The sequence below is a fragment of the Cavia porcellus genome, unplaced genomic scaffold (genome assembly GCF_034190915.1).
Source record: "Cavia porcellus strain 051 isolate PalLab524CR breed Dunkin Hartley unplaced genomic scaffold, mCavPor4.1 scaffold_15, whole genome shotgun sequence".
Lineage (NCBI taxonomy): Eukaryota > Metazoa > Chordata > Mammalia > Rodentia > Caviidae > Cavia > Cavia porcellus.
In genome coordinates this window covers 57,903,149-57,926,335 of record NW_026947498.1, presented here as the reverse complement: position 1 = coordinate 57,926,335, position 23,187 = coordinate 57,903,149, and the positions used below count along the sequence as shown (strand labels likewise).

Genomic DNA, 23,187 nt, shown 5'->3' with positions numbered 1-23,187 from the left:
TGATAAATGTATTAAATAAAATTACTCTGTTGTGAGGACAATAAGTTCCATAATTCTGAGTTAGCAATATTGTAACATACCTTTAGAAACCAAAATGTGATCCATTCAGTGCTTTGCAATAAACAGTAGGTAGGCTACAACTGTTGTGGGCTACTGCCTAAACTCATAACTGATGAGTATATGAATTTTTACCTAAAGACCAGTAAAGATGAATCTGTGATTTTTTTACCATTTGAATTTAGTCTTGTGAAATGCTACCCACACAGCCCTGGGGCAGTCTTTGGACCTCAGTCTGAAAACTTTTAGGATGAACTAATTCATAATCTAGAAATTGCTTCTTGTGCTTAGGAAGTTGACACTGAGCTCTTAAGAGTTTAGAAAAACACACTGGATTAACTTGTGAGTAAACAGCCTTTCAGTGTATGTGAGTTGACTCTGAATGAAACCATCCTTCCCAGGAGAGGGAGGGAGTGTGCTGCTGGATCAGGGAAGACTTTACTGAAGCGGAGTCTCCAGTGGGGCTGCTCAGGATGATGGTAATTTTGAAAATAATTAGCAAGCTGCATCCACAGCATTAATTAGTGCTAGGAGGCAGCTGTGAGACAGAGAATTGCTATTTTGATTGTCCCAATTGAAAGCTCTGCTGGGTAGGTTTCTACAAGTCATGTGTTTTCCCCTGAGAGGCACTAGTGAGCTCTTCCTGGGGGAATGTCTGTGCACCATGTCCACAGCCAGCTGACCCGGAACATAATCCTCTAGCCCCCCCATGAACAGGGCTGTGTGAGTCACCTTTTTTGTAGCAGGCATTCAACTGGTGCACAGACACCTGATGAACCACCCATGAAGGCCCAGAGTGGGCGAGAGCCAGGCTAGAGGTTTCACAAGGGGTAATGGCTGTTCTTGTTTTCATTGGTTCTGAGTAATGCTGACAGACTGCTAATGATGTCTGTGGTAAATATGTGTGTTAATGAGGTTAATCACAAGCTCATCTTAAGCAGATTGCCTGGGTTAGCACAGAGGATTCCTTCCCTCCTCCCAGGTCATGCAACTGGTTCGTTTGGAAGGCTAGGGCCAAGGAGCTGAGCTGCCTTGGGCAATGAGGGAGGCAGGAGGCTGTGTAGCCTTGTGACAGGCTAGGTACACAGCATCCTGTGACTCTGGTCCCTGGTCCCTGTGGTCCTCGGGGTATAAGAAGACAATGCGGTCTTTTATTCTGCCTTGGAAAAGGTAGAAATAGTACAAATTTTACAGGAGGGGCTGACTTTCAAGACCTTGCTGAACTGAGGGTTATAGGAAATTTTGATTAGTAGGAAGCTAGCTAGCCCAGCAAGCAAACTCTCCTTTCTCAAGAATCTAGGTGTACTGACTCTTGGCTGGAGCACATTTCACGTCTGTATCCCCACCGCCTACTCTCTGCCTTTTTCCCCTCCTACAGTACTCCCCCCAGTTCACGTTCAGTTTTCCTCTTGAGACTCAGGTAAAAAAAAAAGTCTCATTTCCTTTAAGAATCATTCCTTAATTGACCTGCTCTTATTTTGATCATCCCTTTACTGAGCGCCTCTGGGATGCAAATTTATGCTATGTTCTACTTTTCAACTAATTTATTACAAAACCTCTTTCTTCATATTGTAGAGATCATTTAAGGCAGTCTTATCTTGCAATTGTATATCAATTGTTTTGTACTGCAGGAGGGTTCTATATTTTTACCTTGTCATTATCATCCTAAATACTTCCAAGATATAGATTCAATCTTCTGATTCATTGTGCCCTCAAAACCCATATCCTGTATCTATGAACTGTGTGTAATTGCATGAAATTTGAATGACAGTGTACTTCTTAAAATTGAATTGCAGTAACAAAATACTGGGGGGTGACATTAAGGTAGCTCACTACATAATGAATATTTAAAATCCAGTCACCTGTGTGACACCACCCCGGCAGGGGGAGGTGACTGGGAACTCTGAGATCTCCATCTTTTAATAAGAGATATGAAAAGAAAAACATGAGGAAGGAGATCAGAGGATCTTAGTACTTAAACTGCTGATGTTCTCCACTTCCCTGATACATCATCGGTCTCCTTCATAACTTTAGGAGTATCTGTAGTTGGACCACACACTTAAATTTGCCCACACTTAAAACTAAGATCTAACTCACTGCTAGAAATTCGCTGTCTACATTACTGACTGTTCCTGAAGGTTCTTCTTACTCCTACAGATTTTAGTCATTTAGTATGCAATACAGGAACCATTAGAATACTGTGTACAGAGTTATAAAATTTTGTATGAACTAAAATTTAATCTGACATGAATTGTATTCAAAAGCCACCACTTTTTCCCATTCTGTGAACTCTTAGAGGACCTCTGAAAATAAGGGCTTATTAATAAAGACGAAGTATTTGCATCAGTGACACACAGGACAGCAGCAGTGAATGTCACCCGGGTGTGTGAGCAGTCTACAGAGAGCAGCAGGAGCTGTGGGAATCTGGAGCATTTCTAATCCTGGAGTCATCCTCATGGAGAACGCTCCCTTCACAAGATGCTGTCTCCCTATTTCTCCGTTTCCTCGTCTTTCAGTGGGGATAATAACAAACTATCTATTTCATACTGTTGTTGAGAGGATACAATGGGTTAATCCAGGCACCTAACTCATTGTAATGGCTTAAAAGATATGGGCTGTTATTTTTATTACTACTATTCTATGATTTAATACAGAAATTCCACTGGAAGTAACATCTCTCCAAGTTAGATGCATGAGGGTCAGACATAACTTAAGTTTTATGGGTAGAGACATGATAAATATTTGACCAAGTATCATTTATAAAACTTTTAGTGAGGTAAAATGGCTTCGATATTTTTTAACAAATACCTAGAATTAACCCATTAAGTTTCCATGGAGCCAGAGATAGTGCTTTTACTGGTGTGTGCAAAGTGACCTGGTATTTCCAGTTACTCGGGCCACACCTGGGAGTTGTTCTTGAATCTGTACTTGCTTTCACACCTGGAATCTATCCCTGAGGGGTCCCTCGGTGGCTGCACCTTCTGATGGATTCCTAACTAACACTTTGCCACTAAGTCTCATCAGTTTCCTTACATTTGCTCAGTCCCTACCCCTGATGTTTTCCTATCACAAGAATCAGAGGGATCCCATCAAAGACTTAGTCACGCACAGGCTCCAAATTCTTCTGACATGGCTACTCCATCTCTCTGACCGCTTCCTGCTGCTCAGCCCTGGCATGCTCACTGACTATTTTCCTTACAAATTTCAGGGACCTCCCTACCTTAGAGCTAATGACTAACTGCTGCCTCTGTCTGCCAATATCAATCTGATTTATTCCTTCAAATGCCATCTTTTCAAAAAGGGCTGTATAAAACTGCGACCCACTGTTCTATCCACAGAGCCTATTTATTCTCCTTATATCACACTAGACTTTGTTTATAGCTCTTATCTATATCTATCTATCTATGCATCTATCTATGGTATTTATGATCTTTGTTCTATGTTCTATCATCCTCTACTTGAATGAAAGTTCCTTTAGGACAAATATCTTTGTCTAGTTTAATTACCCCTTTATCCCAAATCGTTAGAGTGGTGCATAGTGTATATTTGATGCTCAGTAAATATTTACACGTGAATAATCTTTAACTTTTAATTAAAAGATTTTTTGGAACATTTTGCTTAATGAATCTATTGAGCAAGTGAGCAACTTTGAATGAGAAGTACTTGCTGGTGTTTGTTTTCTTAAAGGGAGTCTAAACTGGTGGCTCCTCTTTCCTGAGGCTCATCGCTTTCCCCTTCCATCTCTTAGGGTCAGAGTGGAGTATGTCTGAGGCCCACATTCATTTTCCAGACTCTCTTTTACAGGCTTGGGTTTGGAGGCTCCTCTGTACTTGGTTAGCCTGGGAAAAGCTCCTGGACCCTTTTCCATGGCTTCTCCCTTCCTTAATTCTTCTCTTACTAGGATCCAAATCCATGAAGAAGATCTTTTAAAATATGAACACTCAAGTGATGAATGATTTCCTACGCTTCTGTCAGCTAGTGCTTTTACTTAGTATTCAGTAACTCCACGAGAATTATTTAAGGGGGCCTAGGTATGGGGTAATGATGAAACTTATAGGGGTTGAATGGTGATGACCAACTGACACATTTCCCAATTTTGCTTTGGGTTGGTTCTGGCCATTCTAAGTCAATTCAGCTGTTGAACAGATTACACAGCAAAAGGAGTTGGGTTCCTGTACTTGTCAGTTCTTTTCTGCCTCCCTCTTACCTGGTACTTTTTCTCCCACAGGGTTTGTAGGGTCAGACTTTCCACACTGCAGGCTGGGCACAGTTTGTTTCCAAATGCCTCCTGGATCCGGAGAATCAGGCATTTGTGATGGGCTTCATCCATGGCATAGAAGTGGTTGAAATCCAGGAAGATGACCTCTTGGGGGTGCTGTGTAAGGAATGAGTCGATCTCCATCAGCCCATCCCTGACCTTGATCCCAAAAAGCCCGTGGATGAAGTAAATCTCCTGATCAGCATCCCCTGGTTTAGAAGACACACGCAAGTCAAAGTAGCGGATTCCAGCTTCCAACTGCTCTCGGAAAGTCAAGTTCTGAGTCACAGACCATTTCTTCATGAGCTTCTTCACTAAGGAGATCCTGGCAAGACGCTTGACAGCTGGGGTCTGGTCAGGCCCTACTGGGGACTTTTCATCTACCCAGTAGCTGAATGAATCATGGGAGCCTGTACAAAGCAATAAGGGGGGTGGGCTGATGAGACTGAAGCTGTGAAAACTAAGCCAATCAACAGAAAACAACAATTAACCAAATATATAAAAGCATTGTAAATGAATGCTTGCAAAAATCACAAGCCTGCTGAAAACGAAACAAACACAAGTAAAAGTAATACAGTCTTATTAGCAGCTTGTTAAGCTCAGGGTAATAAAGTTTTAAGTATCATATATTGCCAGTGTAAAGTAAATTAGTACATATATTTTTGGAAAGCTATTGAGAAATATGCTTAGAAACAGGAGCTTTACAATATTCATATGACTTGATCTAGTAATATCATTTCATGAAAGCTATTCTGAGGAAATAAACTCAAATGTTTGGAAAAATAAAACTGGTTGCTAAAGCATATCCATAACATAGACAAACTGCAGATTTCTGAAGTGCCCCTCAAAAAATGCTTATTGGCGGCATATATTCTTTATTAATACTTGCATTAAAACAAAGAGTATGAAAATACTGTGTCTATATCCCTAACTCTGGGATAGGTATTTTAATTCTAGGGAAAAATTTAAAAAATTTGACTGTTTTATTTAGATTGTGTGTGTGTGTGTCTGTGTGTGTGATGGTGGTTTTGGGGAGTATTAGGGAGTGAACTCAGAAAATGCCAAGGACTTGTTTCTCTCCCCATCTCCCCTTCTCTCCCCTCTCTTGTAGCAGAAAATGCATCCCCAGCCAGTATACTTCAGTTTCTGTTAGTTGCCCAAGTAACCTCCAGTTTACTTCAGTTCCTGTTACAGTTCCTGTTATTTCTGTTTCCTAGAAGTGGTCACTGTGATGCATACCTGGCCACTATGATACATATTGTAAGAATCAACCAATAATTGCCAAGTATTCAGCTTCTTGACTGCAAACCCATAAAAACCTCCATCCCTGAGCCTTCAGGCCTAACATGTTTTAGAGGTCTGTGCCTGTTGACATAAATAAATCTGCCTCCAAATCCTGGGTGACAGTTTAGTGTTTCTGTCTGCTACTGCATTCCTCCCCTTCCCTCCCCGACTGCTCCTTTTCTGCTAACTTCCTCAGGCTAGGCTCATACTTGATCATTCTGCAAGAGCTGCCTGATTATCTGGGATTACAGGTACATGCCATTGCACCCAACTTTTTAATGCCTTTAAAGTATAAAACATTTAAAATGGTAAGTGTGCATGCTGTTTTACTACTGTAAAAATTTGAGTCAATAGGAATGATTTCTTGACAGATCAGATAAACATTTAGATGGGTGCAACAGAGGATGTTGATATCTTTCTATTTTTGAACTAATATTTTGATGGGCTAAAACTGTTATTAAATGATCCAACTGCATATTTCACTTCTTTAAACAGCCAGAGGCTTGGCATCCTCCTAGACACAGATTATCTCATTACAGAGTATGAGTGATCATGACAGCCACGTTTATAACTATAGGGAACAAATATTTCAAAAGTAAATATTTTAGATGAAAATAATCTTTAATCACTATCATTCACCATCATGTTTAACTCACACAACAGCTTAATTTGGTTAGTACTGTGACATGTACAATCTAAGAGAATTCCTTGTTCTGACATTACTTTGTCTTTGGTTACTACATCTATATTAAAATTTTTTATTTTGAAGAGAACTAAAAAACAATAAAAATGACACAGAATTTCAAAACAAGATGATAGGAAATTAACAATGGTTATTATATTGCATATTGTTGTCTTCAAAATAGTTACTCTGATTACCAAACATGGTATGCAAAACTGATCAAACAATATAAACACTGTCCCCTTCAATAACTAATGGATTGAGTAGTACAATTATCTTAGTTATCTTGTGTATTCATATTTCATTGTCACCAATAATCCACTTTACTAATTTTAGAGCAGACAATTCATATATAACATACACTTTTGCAAATCTCTACAGTGTTATGTTATGTTATGTCTATTCTCTTGGAAATAAATCATAGCTCTGCCTTTGCTATTTTATCATCTCAGATATAAAAGTAGTCTTTACTAATTTACCATTTTATCTATAAAGTTAAAAAAAACAGTTGATAAATGAGGCTTTAATTCTATGTACATCTAGAACTTGGAAGAGATTCATTAAGTATGGAGAAAAAACACATTTATTAATTCTTAGGCAAATTGAATTTTGCAAGTGAGATAATTACCAGCATATTTCAGGTAAAAAAAAATGCCACTGCTAATACAAATGTGGAGCAACTCCCCCTGGATCTTCCTCGTTGGTTATCATTGTTAATGGCACCCACTGGATACTTGCCCAATGCTCTGTGCTTCATGTAGCTGTTCAGAAACAGAAAAATTTTTGTATCTCTTTATTGAGAGATTTATTAGGACTACCTTCTGTGTAGATGGTGAGCAAACAGTTCTCTTTTTCTTTAACACTGTATTAACAGCCCAGCTGTTCACGATGCAGTGTGTAATGTACTGTGAGGCACATATTGGATTTAATTCTTCTGGGCATCAGGGAATAGCCATTATCCAGGCATGGAAGACAGTCAAATCCCCTCTGGTGTCTGCTTGTTGGTGCTGAGCCCAGTTTCGTCTCCAGAGGGAGATGTGCTAACAACCGTCAACACTTAGTTCCATGTCTGAGGGCTGCAGAAATGTGACAGCAATGGAGCTCCAGGGGCTCTTTCTGAAGGCATAGGGACACACACGGTAGCCAGCCCACCCCGCTGAAGAGGGAGAACCTGTACAATCCCATGGCTACCCTTTACCTTTGTTCCCTTTTTGCTCCTCTGCCCTGTCTTATCCTTTCCGACATCCTGTGCTCCCCACCCATCTTCCTGTGTTCCCTTACAGGACAAGACAATGGAACAGATTTTTCTGTGAATGTTTTATCTTGTTCTACCTAGGTCCACAGCAATCAAAGCATCACAACTGAGTAGTTTTTCTACTTATTTTTTCCTAGAAAGCTTCTGCCTCACATAGAGTAAGTGAAATAATATTTAAGTCATATGATGTACTTCAGTGCATTTAACTGTTTTTTTTTAACAATAGGCTAAAAATGCAGTAGAATCTGCAACAGTGCTAATAAAAATTCTAGTAGTTTACAGTGAAAATTCATTATCAAAACTTTCTTCCTTTCTGCCTTCCCCATGGGAGCTATTTTAGTTGTTAAAGAGTTTACAGTATGAAAATTTCTCTCTTTGCCTTGGGACATAAAAAATTAAATCCATGCACCCCAGAGAATGAAAAATACAGTTCATTGGTCCTCGTCTTCGCTAAAGCACTGCTGCATGAGACAGCAGTTTCTGGCTTGACAAATGACAACATCAGAAAACAGTTTAGACCTCATTAAATAGTGTGACTTTCTGCCATTGAAACTTTGACTGCCACCACCTGGCATTTCCCAGGCATCTTCATTTACCTTACTATAACTAACTTTGAAGACGGCTATTATTTTTTGTCTAAAAAAGAATTCAGCAACGCTCTTTAACTTGAAGCACTGTTCCCCACATATCTTCTCCTTTACACTAATGTCTTTTCTTTCCTTCTGATGGCCAAAATCTTGACCATCCTGAGCAGACCTGCTGTGTTCATCCACTTTGACCCATTCACTCCTTCCCACCCCTACATCTCCTCTCCTCCTGTTGTAATTCTCGATCCTGACCCATTTCGTTTATTCTTCTTGGTTCTGAGTGTCCGCCAGCTCACTGTCTGGAATCTTCTGCTCCGTTATGCTCACAGTGGCTGCATGCTTGCGGGTGCTCTAGCCTTCCTTCACCTCCCCTTCATGTGTCCTTTGTTTGCTCCTCTTGCTCTTTTTATCCCAAATTTAAATGTTGTCTGAGTATCTGTTCTCTATTTTCTTCCTTTTTTTCACCTTCAGAGATTCCACATTTTTTTCTAGTTAACCACAGCACCATTATGTAAGTGATAACTTCCAAATTTATGTTTCCACCTTCCTGCAGAGATCCCCTCAGCTGATAGCTTGCACATACAATGAGCTACATATTTCCAAAGTCCAGCTATTCACCAGGTGCCTGCCTTGACTTTCTGATAGCAGTTCACCCAGTCACTTGAACTTGCAAGGTTGATTTCTATTTAAATTCTTCCCTTTCCCTCATCCATTTCTTCTATTCAGCTAACAAACATTTTGTTTGATTTTTGCAACACAGTATCAATCGTTTCTTTCCCTTGCCTTCAACTTCCATTCCTCATGAATACACTCATTACTGTCAGACAGTCAGGACTAAAAGAACCCTAACCCTTTCACTCCAGCCTCTAACTTGTTCATATTCACAGGAAGGCACTGATCTTAAGCTACACCTCTAATTTACTTGCCTCCCATCTCCCAAATCAGGTTCCCAATCTGATCACAGAGTTAGGACCTCTCCAGTCTGGCTCTAATGGCTCATTTCTGACTGATCCCTCCCCAGGGTCTTCCACATCACCTTGCATCACTGGAGTGCAATATACAAAGATAGAAAAATTTCTTCCTGGACTCTGTTCACTGTCCTCTGTGGAGACCTTTTATGAACTATTCTCTTATTCCAAGTTTTTCTCTATGTTCTCCCTAGCATTTATAGCTCATGAGAAAGTTGCTCAGTCTGTGTTTTAGTTTCCTCATCCATAAAATGGGCACAATAAGGTCTATCACCCCAAAATTGTTGTGAACATCAAAGTGTACACAAACTGCTTACCACAACGGTGACACACATTAAGTGCCAAACTATCAAAATGATTATTAGCCATTATTGGTGAGTTAGAAACCAGAGGGCAAAGGGCTTCTGAACCGCAGGTTATCTTAAATATTGAGGGTCTGGAAATTTTGTTTTCTATACCTGACTCCCTGTTCCTCTCCATCTTATTGGCTGATATACAGATGACAGTTTAATATTCATATTGTACAAAGTAGCCACTGTTCTCTTGGTCACAGACTAAATTCTGTCTTTAGGCAATTTTAACTGCCTCATTGCAACTGGATTTCTAGCTTTAAAAAAAAAATTATTTTGAAAGTGGTAAAATACAACAGAACAAGACAGAATAAAGCCAACTAAGATCGTACAGTGAAATTGGAGCTGGTGGCTCTCCCCCGGAAGGACTGCGGTCTCACTGGCTTTACTTTGTTTTTTTTTTAGAATAAAGCCAACTAAGATCGTACAGAACGTCACAGCAGGTTATGTATCACAGTATATTTCATCATCTTTATAATAGTTGTTCTTTCAATCACATTTATCAAAATGAGATGAAATACAGAACATTATAGAATTTATCAAAACAGAATATTGAATAGAGCAGTACCATTAATCAGAATAGAGCAAAACAGTAATAAAAATATTTGCCTTCAAAGAGATGGTAGAAGGAAGTCCCCCTTATTTGCTATGGTCAACCTCCCAGGAGATGCTCAGATTTCTGGTTCCCATTTGCTAACGGGGTGGGGTGGGGGACAAGGGAAGGGGGTAGGGGAAGTGGGATGTTTGACTCTAGGCCGTGCAGCAGTAGGTTCACTATTGCTTAGCAGGGAGGCAGGCAGGTTGTTTGGTTTCCCGGCGTCCTAAGTTCTAACATGGCGCGGATCTCAGGAGCTGCTGGTGGCTCTCCCCCTGGAAGGGCTGCAGTCTGTGGACTTCTGGCTTTACCTCCGGTCTTACTGGCTTTACTTTGTTTTTTTTAGTTATATTCAAGGTCATTCATTTGCCATTTTAATCGAAGAATTACTAAGTATAAGTGTTAAAGTCACTGATATAACATTTTATCTGTCTATAAAAGCTATCCCAAGATGCACATGGAACATTAATGACACTTTCTAACATACTTTTTGATTAACAACAACTGTTTTTCTCCTCTTTTCTGATATTTGTCATTTATGGAATAAACCCAGTGAGGCTTTAGGAAACAGTTGGCAGCAAATATTAGATGACTGGTTTTAGACTTCTGAAGTTTGCTTTCAAGACTACAGAAATACATGTTTTTTCCTTAATTCTGTGATAGTAGGACTAATTTAGACGTTAAGAAGATGAGTGATTTTTTTTCCCGCTCCAGTTTCTAGAAACCTAGTTTTCTTCAAAATTCTTTAGTTTCACAATTACCATTCTCCTCTCTTCTTAGTTGCTTAGATCATCAATAGGCATTAGTTATATTCTTTTTTCCTCATCTATGCATTTGCAAAACCCGGCAAATGTATCTGAAAGCACGTAGCACTTTAAAGCAATGATTCTCAAACTTGGATGCACATAACAATCACTGGGAGGAGTGCTTTTAAAAAAGCACAGTCCCTCCACAGATCCTCTGTGTCTGAACTTCTCTGGAGGGAGAGCTGGAAACCTCCTCTATTGAGAGCCTAGCTCGTCACCCACTACTATAATACAAGATTTTCTTTTCCTAATGAGCTCTTTGATTTCTGGGTATAGCCTTCTCTGGTTGGTCTTTTAGCACTCTGAAATCTTCAACTAATAATCTGGTGGGCTGTTTTCCCCATACCTACATAGATGCTTTCTTCATCATTTCTTTTACTCCAAGAATGTTCTCTTTTGAGTAACTGAATAACCACAACTTGCTAGTGTAGAAAAAGTGTTATTGGCCTTCCTTTGTTTCTCATACCATCTATGAGGTGATTAAATTTAGTTGTTCAAGATTAATTGGGGCCTTTGGGAGGCATGCTGTACTAGAGTACATATATATATATATTCCCTGGGGCAGAAAAATCATGAGAGAAGATTGAAATGGGAAAACATATATTTGTTCAGTGTTATAGCTACTTCCTCCTGGATATCATGGAGATATAAGATAATCTAAGGGGCCAAGAACAAAACAATAAGTTGGCCTTATTAGTTCCACGGACAACCCATATGCTACTTATCTAGAACATAAATTGCTGCTAGATTCTTTCTGAGGTTTGTTTGGGGATTACAGATCTCAAGTGAGCACATAGCAGTTTTTAGTTAAAGCACTTTCGTTAAAGCAAATTGGAACAGTAGCGATTTTTTGAACTCAATTAGAAAGACTTTAACATAAGTGAACTTCTTGGAAATCTGGCTTCTAAAGAAACCAAAAAAAAATTCAAACCACACACACTGAAATGATATGTTGCATTAAGGCACAATGATATATCAAAATACATGCTGACCGTATTCACTGCCAGATAGCATTTTTATCACATCTCTGGGTATCACGGAGAGAAGTGACGATGACAACCCCAGGTCAACAAACTCCTGACCTCACGTGCTTAAGAAATTCACTGGCTCTACTGCCCTCAGGTACCATTCTGCCCTGGGTGAGCCCTCTGACCCTCTCACTTGGCTCACTGATCCCTTCCCTGGCCAGGCTTCCTCACTCCACCATTCATAGTATCTGTTCCTCTAGGCAAACATCACAGAAACTGTCCCCCAACCTCAGGGTGCAGGTGGTCTTATTCGTGTCCAAAGCACATTTACATATATAGTACAAAAGCATATATACAGAAAATCTGTAGTATTAAAATTTCATAGTGGGGATGTGACTAGAGGAGAAATGTCCAGAATGCCTCCTTGGGAGGTAACAATGAGAGGGAGGCTGAAACACACTGCTCTATGCTGAGCCCCTTGGCTTATTGGGCTGCCCACTGACTCCCTTACCCTCTTACCCTACTCATTATTTCTTGACTGGAATGTCTCTCAATCCCTCCAATAAGTGCTTTCCACTGGGCATTCATATGTAAGGTATCCTAGTATTGGAGAGCTCTGTTCCCATCTCCTGTCCCAGAATACGAGTATGTTGAGAACCATTCTTTTCTAGTTATTATTTAATTATTTCTATTTTCATCTTGAGGACCAACAAGTCATTTCAGGAAGCAGAAACTTACAAAGGATGAGTCTTGAGACTAATTTAATAAGCTACTGTAGCTCTGAATAAGCTACATGGAAAATTATCACAGTGTCTCAAGTTCTTTGTGGTCTGGTACCAGGCAGCCTGAGTTCACAATCATGACTCTTACTGCTTACCAGCTATGTGCCCAGCTACCTCCCTTACAGAACACTGATAACAGTGGTTCCAACCGCATTGGTTTGTTGTGAAGACTAGTTAAGTCATGTAAACACTTGGAAGAGTTCTTGGTTAACAGAATAGAGTCAAACATATTACTATTTATTGTTAAGGAATGATACTATCTGAGAAACAAATCCCTGAAACTTGAGTAAATATTTGTTACCAGGCATCTGTCAGGAGAGTTAATGTTTAGAGCTGGGACATAGGAAGTCTGAAGTTTAAGTGATTTAGGTTATTCCCAAAATCAACACAAAAAGGAGTAACCTCAGATCTTTTAAGTTAGAATGAAAACTAAACTTCCAAATGATTTCCAGTCTGTCCTATGTAAATAACTGAGAAGAAACACATGGCTACAAAATTTGAAAAAATTTGAGGGAAAATTCCAAGGATATTCTTGAGTTTTTTATTTTCAACATGGCAGAATTAGACCCCAAAGGATTTCAATACAAAAAGAAATACAGAAAACGATCTAATTTATTGCTAAAAATATGTTGAATAGATTTTTAGTGTAAAAGCTTACATAATCCATTAGTTGAGATGGATAAAAAGACCAATAGTTTTTATAACCTGCCTCAAAAAGAGAAAACTAAGTTTTTAAAACTGTCATTAAAACACTCAAAAATCTATATAACCATCCACAAATAATTTCTCCTTGATATATTTTAAACAGCAACCCCAAAACCAACAGTACTTTCATAAGTTTTTCTGTAATTCTCACACAGTGAAAATTCTAATGAATAGTTCTTGGGGTATGTGCATAGCCAAGTTTAATGTTAGTTTGCTTTGTTCATCGTGTTTTATCACTATTTATTTTTCTTTGGATGTATAAGCTTTTTAGGCTTGTCAAATTTGCATTTTCTCCACGGGTTCTTTGCTTTTTTAGAAGTCATTTTCACTCAATGTGTTATTTTGAAAGCACTAATGCTTAACTTGAGCCTTGGGAGAACAGCAAAATGTGTATGCAACACATTCTGCATCTTCCCACTTGGATGTATCTGCAATTTAAAGGGCTCTGCTAGTGCATCAGCTCATGCCAGTGAATTGATTATAACAGGATTTTGGATTTGGATTGTGAAGTATCAAGTAAAACAAATCCTGCCAGTTTTGAAAGGAAATGTTTAGATAGCAAGAGTTCTTACAACAGGGCTATCTGTAGAGCTGTTCGGGATTAACGTCCTCTCAGTTATCAGAGTTTTTATGTGCATGTCTATGTCTCATGTGGACACTAAAATGGAAATGAAATCCAGACTCAACCTGTATGTTTAAAAGAATTGAAGAAAATCTATTTTATTGAAATGTTTTTACTAATATTATAGCATCTTCTAGTAGATACTAATATTATTCTCCAAAAATGATTTTTAAAGACAAATATTTTAAGCTTATCTCTGAAATTTAAGCTCCATGTAACTCTAAAATTTTTATCAAGACTTCATCACATGATTTCTATTAAAATTAAGATGGCTTGGTTCATTGTAAGTTTGGGATGAACATACATATAGAATGATTATGTATTTCCTATTAGGAACAGTAAGGCTGTTCAATTAGGACATGTCTATTTTATCTCAGCTTGATTTTAGTTAACATAATTTGGACTTTTCATGTTATTTCCCCAACTATTAATTTATCCTTTGTCTGTCACATGAAACCAGAGTAATTCAGCAGTATGAACCCCCCCCCCACACACACACAGGTGCAGCTAGTTTTCTAGTTACCCATTTGGGTACATGTTTCATAAAATTGCACAGAATGTCAATTTATTTCTCCTAAATTATTATAAAATATACACATAATAAAAATTCTATGTTCTGGAAAATTAACATAATCTTAGATGAAAGCTCCTTTCCTGTCCCAAACCAGCAACAATAATATAGTAAAGACGCACAATACAAAAGACCAAAAACCTTGGTCATCCTTTATCTTCAGTAAAGTCAGGTCATTCATACGCTGTTAGGGACTACAAGGTATGTGGGTAGCTGTAAACACTGGGCCAGAAGATGGTTAGAGCAGACGACAGAGGAGAAAGCAGCACTGTGCTACAAAGTCAAAAGACACTACGCATCTGAGCCAAAGAGAGTGATCTACTCCTATTGCTTAAGGAGGAAGAGAGAACAGATTCCAGCTGGAGCTGGAATCAGAATCCGAAAGGCTGGACAGCTCCTCCTCATGCTTTCCCTGCAACTTTGAGTTTCATTTGTTAGGCAAATTTTTGTTTTTTGAGACAAGGTCTCACTATGTATTTCAGCATGGCCTCAAACTTGTGGCAATCCTCCTGCCTCAGCCTCCCCAAGTGCTGGGATTAAAGGCATGCACCACCAGGCCCAACTGTTAAGCAATTTTTAAAGGGTTGCATTTTTTCTGAGAAAATGAAAGGACTTCACGTTTTGACTTACAGGGGCCAGAAGACTCTGTCTGGATGGAAGGAAGAAATCTTTCAACATTACATTTTATAAAATGGGCTAAAATGAGATTTAAATCCTCAAACACTATGTCACTAAAAATCATATGTTTTAACAACTTATGATTTTTTTAAAGAAACTCATGATTTTTAAATGTACTAAAATGAAAGCAGTCAAAATATTCCAATTTCAGATCATGTCATTCAAAACTCTGGCTGTTTTTATCAGGTTTGGGGAGACCACTGCTTAATTTTACAAATGGCTAAACACGTGTCCACTATGTACATATTGCTAGTCGACAAAGCCAGGTTTTTAGAAGTGGCAGTTAGAACCTGCTCACCCACTAGCATTCACGTCCCCTCTAGGCCCAGGCAGTGACAAGGATGATGCAGGGGTCTCTCTACAGTCTTCAGGTAACATTAGGGAGCTAGACTCAGATTCCCTGCTTTAGGCCTGACTTTCCACGGCAGTCTCACCAGGTCTCTTCCCTCTCCATCATCTTTGTGACTTGGGATAGCACACAGCTCCATGGGAATGAGGACTTCAAGGTATGGCTATGGGATACCACAGAGAAGTGACAGGGGCGACCTGTCTACCAGGCATTACAGCACTGCTGGGGCAGACTGCAAACCTGGGGCCAATCAATGGCATCTGGGATCAGTAACTCCTTACAAAATGGATGTGGTGTTAATTTTCTTCAATGCACATGGGACTGCAAATATGAACATGTGCTAAGAGGCAGTAAGTCATTGCTAATCCTCACTTGCCTCAAAACGGAGTGAATCTTGATAATATCACATGATCTGTTTGCTAAGCATGACTGAAATATTCATCTCTGTATTAAGGGCTTTGCATACACTTCAATAGGATTAATCTCTGGGTGCGAGTGTGCAGATATTTAGAGATGGGAGCTGGGGAAGACCTCAGTCACTCTGCTGAGAGAGATGAGAAGCTGAGCAGCCAGGAAAGAAGGCAGAGGAGGCAGAGACACTCAAAGTGGGGAAGTGGGGATCCTCGGGGGCTGCAGGGCTGAGGGATTCTGGAGGAGACATGCTGGAGACTTCCAAAGACACAGTTACAATCTCGCTACTGTTTCCTGCAGATATTTTAGAACACAATCTGGAAGAATGCCTTGTTATTAAGCATCCTAAAACACTCTTGTGTCTCAGTTGGACCTTGTTTTGAGGTCAGATTCCACTAGGAGCTCTGCTGTGTGTAACATCCCCTCCTGACACTGTCTCATCTGTAGTACCTGTACCAGAGTCCCCAGGCAGGGACACACTTAGGTTGGAAAGGGCTGGTGTCACACAACAGGCAGAGGAGCTTCTCTGATTGAGACTGACCCCTCAGAAAAGATCCCTTTATGAACAATTTGTTTCCTAGTATAGTGGAATGAAAACCATACTACAGCAGTCAGAAATATAAGCATCGATAAGCCAAGATACGCATACTGATTTGGAGGCATTCTAAGGAGAAAGAATAATGCACAGCATAATGGCCTAAAAGGAAAGAGGAGAAAATGAGACTAACACCAGGAATAGCACTTCATGAACACTACTGAACTACAAGAGCCAGAAAAGGCACTGTTCAGTTAATCCACGTAAATAGGAGGCATTGGAGTACGAGGCAGGGACTACCTTTCCATTTGCTGACTAAGGCTGACTGAGCACAGAGCCCAGCTGAAGCTCCCGCTGGGCAGCAGAGCCCTGAACAGTACAGAATGCAGGTCTGCACTGCAGGGGCTCCAGCTCCAGCTCTCTTCCTCCACAGACACGGATGAGTCTGATGAGAAACTTTCTGTGAATAATAAATGCCTTAGCCTCAGGTACTCTATGTGCCTTATTTAGGCTAACAGATTACCGGAGGGGTGAGCCAGCCTCTGGGGCTCAGGTGCAAGGTCCAACTCGGAGCAGCCTTTTATCTGTGCTTGCAGGTCTGCATCAACCTCCCTGTCACTCCGCTACCTTGAAGCAGGTGGTAACAGTAGCCAGCCCAGTTCTTCCCTTATTCACCTGGTTCTGCAATAAGAGGATGGGGGTACCCAGGATTTGTTTCTTCCCCATTTACACAATATCAACCTACTTCCCACAATTCTCCAGGAAGCAAGTGGACAATACCAGAGAAAGGCCAGACTCTGTTCCTGCACTGACATTTAAAGGTCAAGTCTCCTGCCATCATAAATAATGATACCTCCCTCCCACGCACAGGAAAAGGATGGCTATGATAAATACGAGGGCGAGGAGGGAACCTTTGGAAGTTCACTGGGGTAAAAATACTTGATTTGTTATAATTGTGCTGCATACTGTAGTTAAGATAGCTTATGTCATAAAGATTTAAAAAATTAAAATTAAAGGATGAATCCATTCAGCTATAGTTTTCTGCCTCTGTTTTTATGGATTTTAAAATGGTTATGTTCTCAATAAATAAAGCTTTCTGAAAGAGGTATCTCAATGATACAAATAGTGGATACAAATCCAATCCTAATAGAAGATTTTTCTGACTGTCGCATCCTTAGATGCGGAGTACTGGAGTTTGGGTGTTATTTTTGAAGCAGCTTCTATGTAGGAAGCTGTTTGCCTCCACACCACTTCCATTTTTCTATTTGAAAGAAATATTTTAGAGGAATCACATATTTGGCACATATTTCTTTACAAATTACTTCTCCTTTTCTGTGTTTCATAGAAACCTTTTCATCTAAGAACTAAAAGACGTTTTGTTTACCTCTCCGAGGTTTGTACTTCACGCCTCATCACTGTCTTTCTTATGATTCCTGGCAGAGGTGCTTGTCTGAAAATAACTAAAGTAACTTCAATGTATTACAGAACTCGAGGCTGGGCATTTTACTTACATCATCTTGTTTGATCTTTGCCACCATTCAGCAGGACAGTGTTTATGTACCTGCATTTTACAGATGAGGAAACCATGGCTCAGAATGGTTTTACAACTAGTTTAGCGATACAAAGATTGCAAGTGGCTGCCTAGGACAGAAGCCTAGGTTTCTCAGATCCAAATTCAGATACTGTGGGATGGTATTATTGCTTCTAAGTCCATAAAGGTTAAATAAGTCAAATGCATTGCTCATTTGCTTGTGATGACAACCCACAGTGTGTCATAGTGCTAAATGCCTGGCCTTCCCTCTGGTGCAGGAATATTGATGGAGTGATGAAAGCAATTTTAAATTTTGTAAAGACTGGAAAAATTTCTCTGTCGGAACACACGAGGGCACTCTAACCTTCTCTCAGTACAGGAGGCATTTCCTTCCTAATGCCTCTTCTCAGACTTGACTCCAGAGCTAGTTCTCCTTTGGATTCGTGGGTGAACTTTGCCTGATAAATTCATACTTGGAGCTCATTTTTCCTCTCTACTTCTAAATTTAGGAAGGTAGATGAATGACCTTCAGGTTCTCTTGAAACAAAATGGATGCTTCCACTTACTAACTGCTCATTAATGGGATTTATAAGCCTAGTTTTAAAGGACTATAATCATTGCAAAGAAATGTTTCTTTCATACTTATTATAAAGAAAATGTGTTTGCAGATTTAACCTTTGATACTTGCAAAAAGGTAAATCAATCCTAAAGTTATGGTCGGGTTTATTTCCTTTGGCCCATGTGAGAATTTCATTAAATTGATGGAGAAAATCTCCCCCTTCCAGAGATTCACAGACACCATCTTACCGGGCACTGACTGAACGCAGTAGCTAGAAACTCACTTCTTGTTGACCATTTATGTGATAGTTTGCTTTGCTCCAGTGGTTGGGGTTTCATTGTTTTCTGGGGGTATTTCTGATGAAATTCATTGCAGGAACATTGAGGAAAAAGAAATTGATCTAGGTTGGCTGGAACTTTTCAAACAACAGGGTTATTTTAAGATTCATCTGACAAACCAAAGAATGACGAAGATACAAGGAAAATTTTCAGCTAGATACTCACAAGAACCTGAGAGTTCTTTTTCCTTCTTGTTAATGAAGGACTAAGCCAGGTGCTGTGACAAAGGCAAGAAAAAAGGCAGACGGAAAATCCTGTAAGCAGCACTCTAAATCACATGAAATGATGGGTTTAAAGGGCATTTGTACATTACACTCAGCAGGAAGTGAATGAAAACACTCCACCCTTGAAGATCAGTGTTCTGAGGAGCATGCATGCCAGCTAATGCCTCGTGCTGCTCTTTCTGGAAAGAGAGGCAGAAAGATTTTTCCTCTGTCAGAGCCTTGCTGGGTGATTACTACACAGACCACTTAAACCACTGAGCTGTTTTTGTTCTGAGTCAATAAAAAGCCTCTAAAATGTCTGGTCTTGAAAAAAAAGTGACTTGTTCAGCTGGAACAGGTCAGCAGGCAGCGCTTCAAACCTACCCATCCTCATGGGTGTTTGACATTGGAGTCCTGGAGTAGAAACAGCCTCACATGAAAAGAAAATTACCCTTTATTACAACCAAAAAAAAAAAAAAAAAGTTATAGACCCACACTGGTGCAGGCTCCAACTCTATAAATGCTTTTTATTTAAATGGCTTTTGCAAGACCTAGTTTTCACAATTCTCGTTTTGTTATAAGGATTGTTTTGCAATCTGTTTAACCGCTACACCTTAATTTTTTTCACCTGCAAAATGAGAATAAACAAATTCCTGCATCACTAGGTTGTTGTAAGGATAACTGGGTTTGTATAAATCAAGTAAAGCAATATTGGGCACCCAGGTGGTGCTATATAAGTAGCCTATTATGCTTCTGTTATTAGACTTGTTCTCATTTTAAAGCTGTAAAACATTTGATAATATAGTTAAAGATCTATTTTACTCTAGGCACATTACTTGCTCTTTGCATGTCATAATTCTCCTTAAATTAACCAGAAACATCTATTCATTTTTTTTTAAAATTGTGACTTTTGAATATTACTATATTTTTGTGATACATAATAAAGACATTCATTGTGCAGAATTAGTACCCATAAATATCACATCCTCACCCTGCCCTCCTTCCCTCCTATCTTTCCCCATCCTCAGATCATCTTCCATCTCCACAAAGCCTATCTGCTGTCAGAAACCTCTATTCTTTATGTCTTAATTTTTTATAGCTATCTGAAGATTCAAATTCTCTCATCTTCTTCCCCATCTCTATTTTTTGATAAGGCCTTTGTTGTGAATCAGACACAATTCATGACAAAACACAACTGTTTGTGGCAGAGACAAGGAAACAGTCCTGGTAGGTGTATAATATCCATCCCATTACGCAGATGTATGTAGAGTAGCCTTTTCTGGGCTGTTTCTCATTGGAAAACTGTAGCTGACTAGATGAAGTGGAAGAACTAAGAACTGAAAGGGAGGGTGCTGTGGCAGAGAATCAGGCAATTCAAAAATGGGTTATAGAAGGGACACTATATCTCCTCTTAGGGTTTTCTTCAGGTCCTAAATACTCGCTGGGTCTGTATAACCCATAAAGCATCAATTTGTCAGCACGATGTTGAAATTGTCTTTAAACCGGCTTAGGTCTGTTTCATCAGATTTTTTCTCATTTTTTTCATCTGTTATTTCTACAGTTAGCATTGCAGCCCTTCTCTGTTCCCTGAAGGTACCGTGTTTTCCCATCTGACTTTGCTCATTCAGGAATACACTTCCTCTCTAAGCCAAAGTCCCACTCACCATTCTCAGCCCAACCCGAAGGTGTCTTCCTCCACCTAGCTAGTCCTTCACCTCCACATGGAAGGAATCACTGGTCTTCCAGGTCCCCAATGCAGTGGCCTGCTTCTTCACCAGGCACTCAACACCTTCTGCTGGTTTGGGCTTTATTTGAACCCTTGTATCTCTCATAAATGATATCTGAACTATAGCTTATTCATTTTAAAATTTTTCTTACAGTATCTACTATGATTATATATATTAAATGATCAAAAAGATTAGTTAATAATTATGGTTATATATAAATCACTACATTTGTATTATGCTATAATCTAATTGTATTGTATATATAATCTTGTTTCTTAAACAACTCTGATGTGTCACGAAGAATTTAACTTTACCAAAGAGAAGTCTAGTCTTTGCCTTTGGCTAGTGAGAGGTAAGCCCTTGGGATGTACTGCCTGAAGAGTACTTTTTGTTCACCTGGGGTTTAGAGTCCACAAGAAAAGCTAAGGATGTGATAGTGGTGATAGTGACTTCTTAACTTCTGGAAAGGCTAGATACTGAGGTCAGCCATGAAAAGGCCCAATACAACCTGGACACTAACACTCTGGCAAGCTTATCTGGTTAGCAGTATTTTATGTGCATTATCACCTATGAACTCCAAGAAAGTACAGTGTCACTGTCCATGACTTCATGTGGAAAGGAGAACTGAAAGCTGCATGTTTGGAACTCTCCTGGACTTCATGCTTTGTACTTGTTCCCTTAATTGTTTGAAATCTGTTAATATCTTTCATGGTAATAAACAGTAGCTATAAGTATACAGCTTTTAGAGAGTTCTATGAGTCTTGGAAAATCACCAGGTACAAGGGTGACCTTGAAAACTCTGAGACTTATAATCGGTGTCAGAGTGAAGGTGGCCTTGTTGACTGTGCTTCCTCTGGTTCTGTTCTTGTGAACAGATACTGTAAGTATCTCCATTTTACAGATGAAAATCCTAAGAGACAGAATAGCAAAACTTACTGATGGTGATGTCCTTAGTAAGGAGAACTTGATCCTGTGTATGCTTCAGTAAGAGGACTTGATCTTATATTTACAACCTGTCCTCTAATGCCTTCGGTATTCTCCTTTCTATGGAAATAAAACTTAAAGACAGACACAATGTTTGCATGTATTGAATTATCACACTATGTACCCTATAATATATACAATTATCGGGTGTCAATTTAAACATAACAAAACTTAAGATAGAGGTAAGATAAAATAATAAGGACAGATGTAACAATGAACTTGTATTCTTAAATGCTGAAGCTGTTTAGGGAAGATTTTATAGAAAAACACATTATAATTTTGATATTTAATCTCTACAATAGTATGATAAATGTCACCTGAGCAACTCATAATTTTGCATGTTAAAATATCTCTGTGTCCTGAGCTGAGAACACAGTAATTTAGAAGTTACGTGTGAGAATTGGACCTGATGATTATTGAACGTAGCAGAAAGTAGGTTTAAAAAACAAAAAAGAGCTGATGTGGTGGCGTATGCCTATGATCCCATTACTCTAGAAGGCTGAAGCAGGAGGACTTCAACTCAGAGCCCATTCTGGTCTACTCCACTACTTAGCAAGACACTGTTGAGAGAGAGAGAGAGAACGAGCGAGCACTAACATCCTTAGTACTGCTAAATACATAAATTACAAAAAAGCTTTACTTTCCTTGAGAACTATCTTACTGTCCTTGCCCTTCCATTTTAATTACTTGTATGTGACACAGCTCAAAATCATTAAGTCTACGAATCACCTGACTCAAATTCAACTGATTCAGAATCACCCGTAGATTCACCAGGTATTTCCCTCTGCAATTTCATGGCATTTCATACATTCCTGATGAACTCAGAACACTGGATGGTAATTATGCTCGTATTTGTCTCTGCCATCTGACTGTAAGTCTTTGAGGGTCACATCATGCCTGATTCATGCCTTGATTCCCACACTTAGGTACCCTGATGGCACGTGGTGTGCACTGAACATACACTTACAGAATTAATGCAAGCACGAATACCAGCATGAACAGATGCTTGGAGAATTGCCCCAGGCTGTAGGTCTAGGTCTCCTGATCTTTTCCGCACTTCTCTTTGGTCCATCCATCTTCCTCTTTCTCCACCTTATTTTTACCCTAGCACTTGTCTACCCCCAGCTCCATATATCTCCCTTTGTCCTTCTAGCTTTTAATTATCTGGGTCAATGAGGAAGAGTGTGTCAGAAAACAAAAAGGACAAAAATAAAGCATAATGGATAGGTAAGAGATCATAAAATATTATAATTATAAAATATTGTCCTGAACAATTTTAAAAGTCTCAGAGAGTAGGTGCCAGGAAATTATATCTGTGTGAATAGTTTTCTTTGTCTGCTCCTTGGGGCCTTCTACCACATGTGCCTGAATTTAGGACTGTG

The 23,187-nt window shown here is 39.3% G+C and overlaps 1 protein-coding gene across 1 annotated transcript in view; it reads right to left on the bottom strand.

The window, feature by feature from the left end:
- Positions 1 to 23,187, bottom strand: part of Plcxd2 (phosphatidylinositol specific phospholipase C X domain containing 2) — a 46,142-nt gene that overhangs the window by 12,226 nt on the left and 10,729 nt on the right. The window contains exon 2 of the mRNA XM_003469197.5: positions 4,265 to 4,725. Coding sequence (XP_003469245.1) covers positions 4,265 to 4,725 — 461 coding nt within the window. The remainder of the gene's footprint in view (positions 1 to 4,264; positions 4,726 to 23,187) is intronic.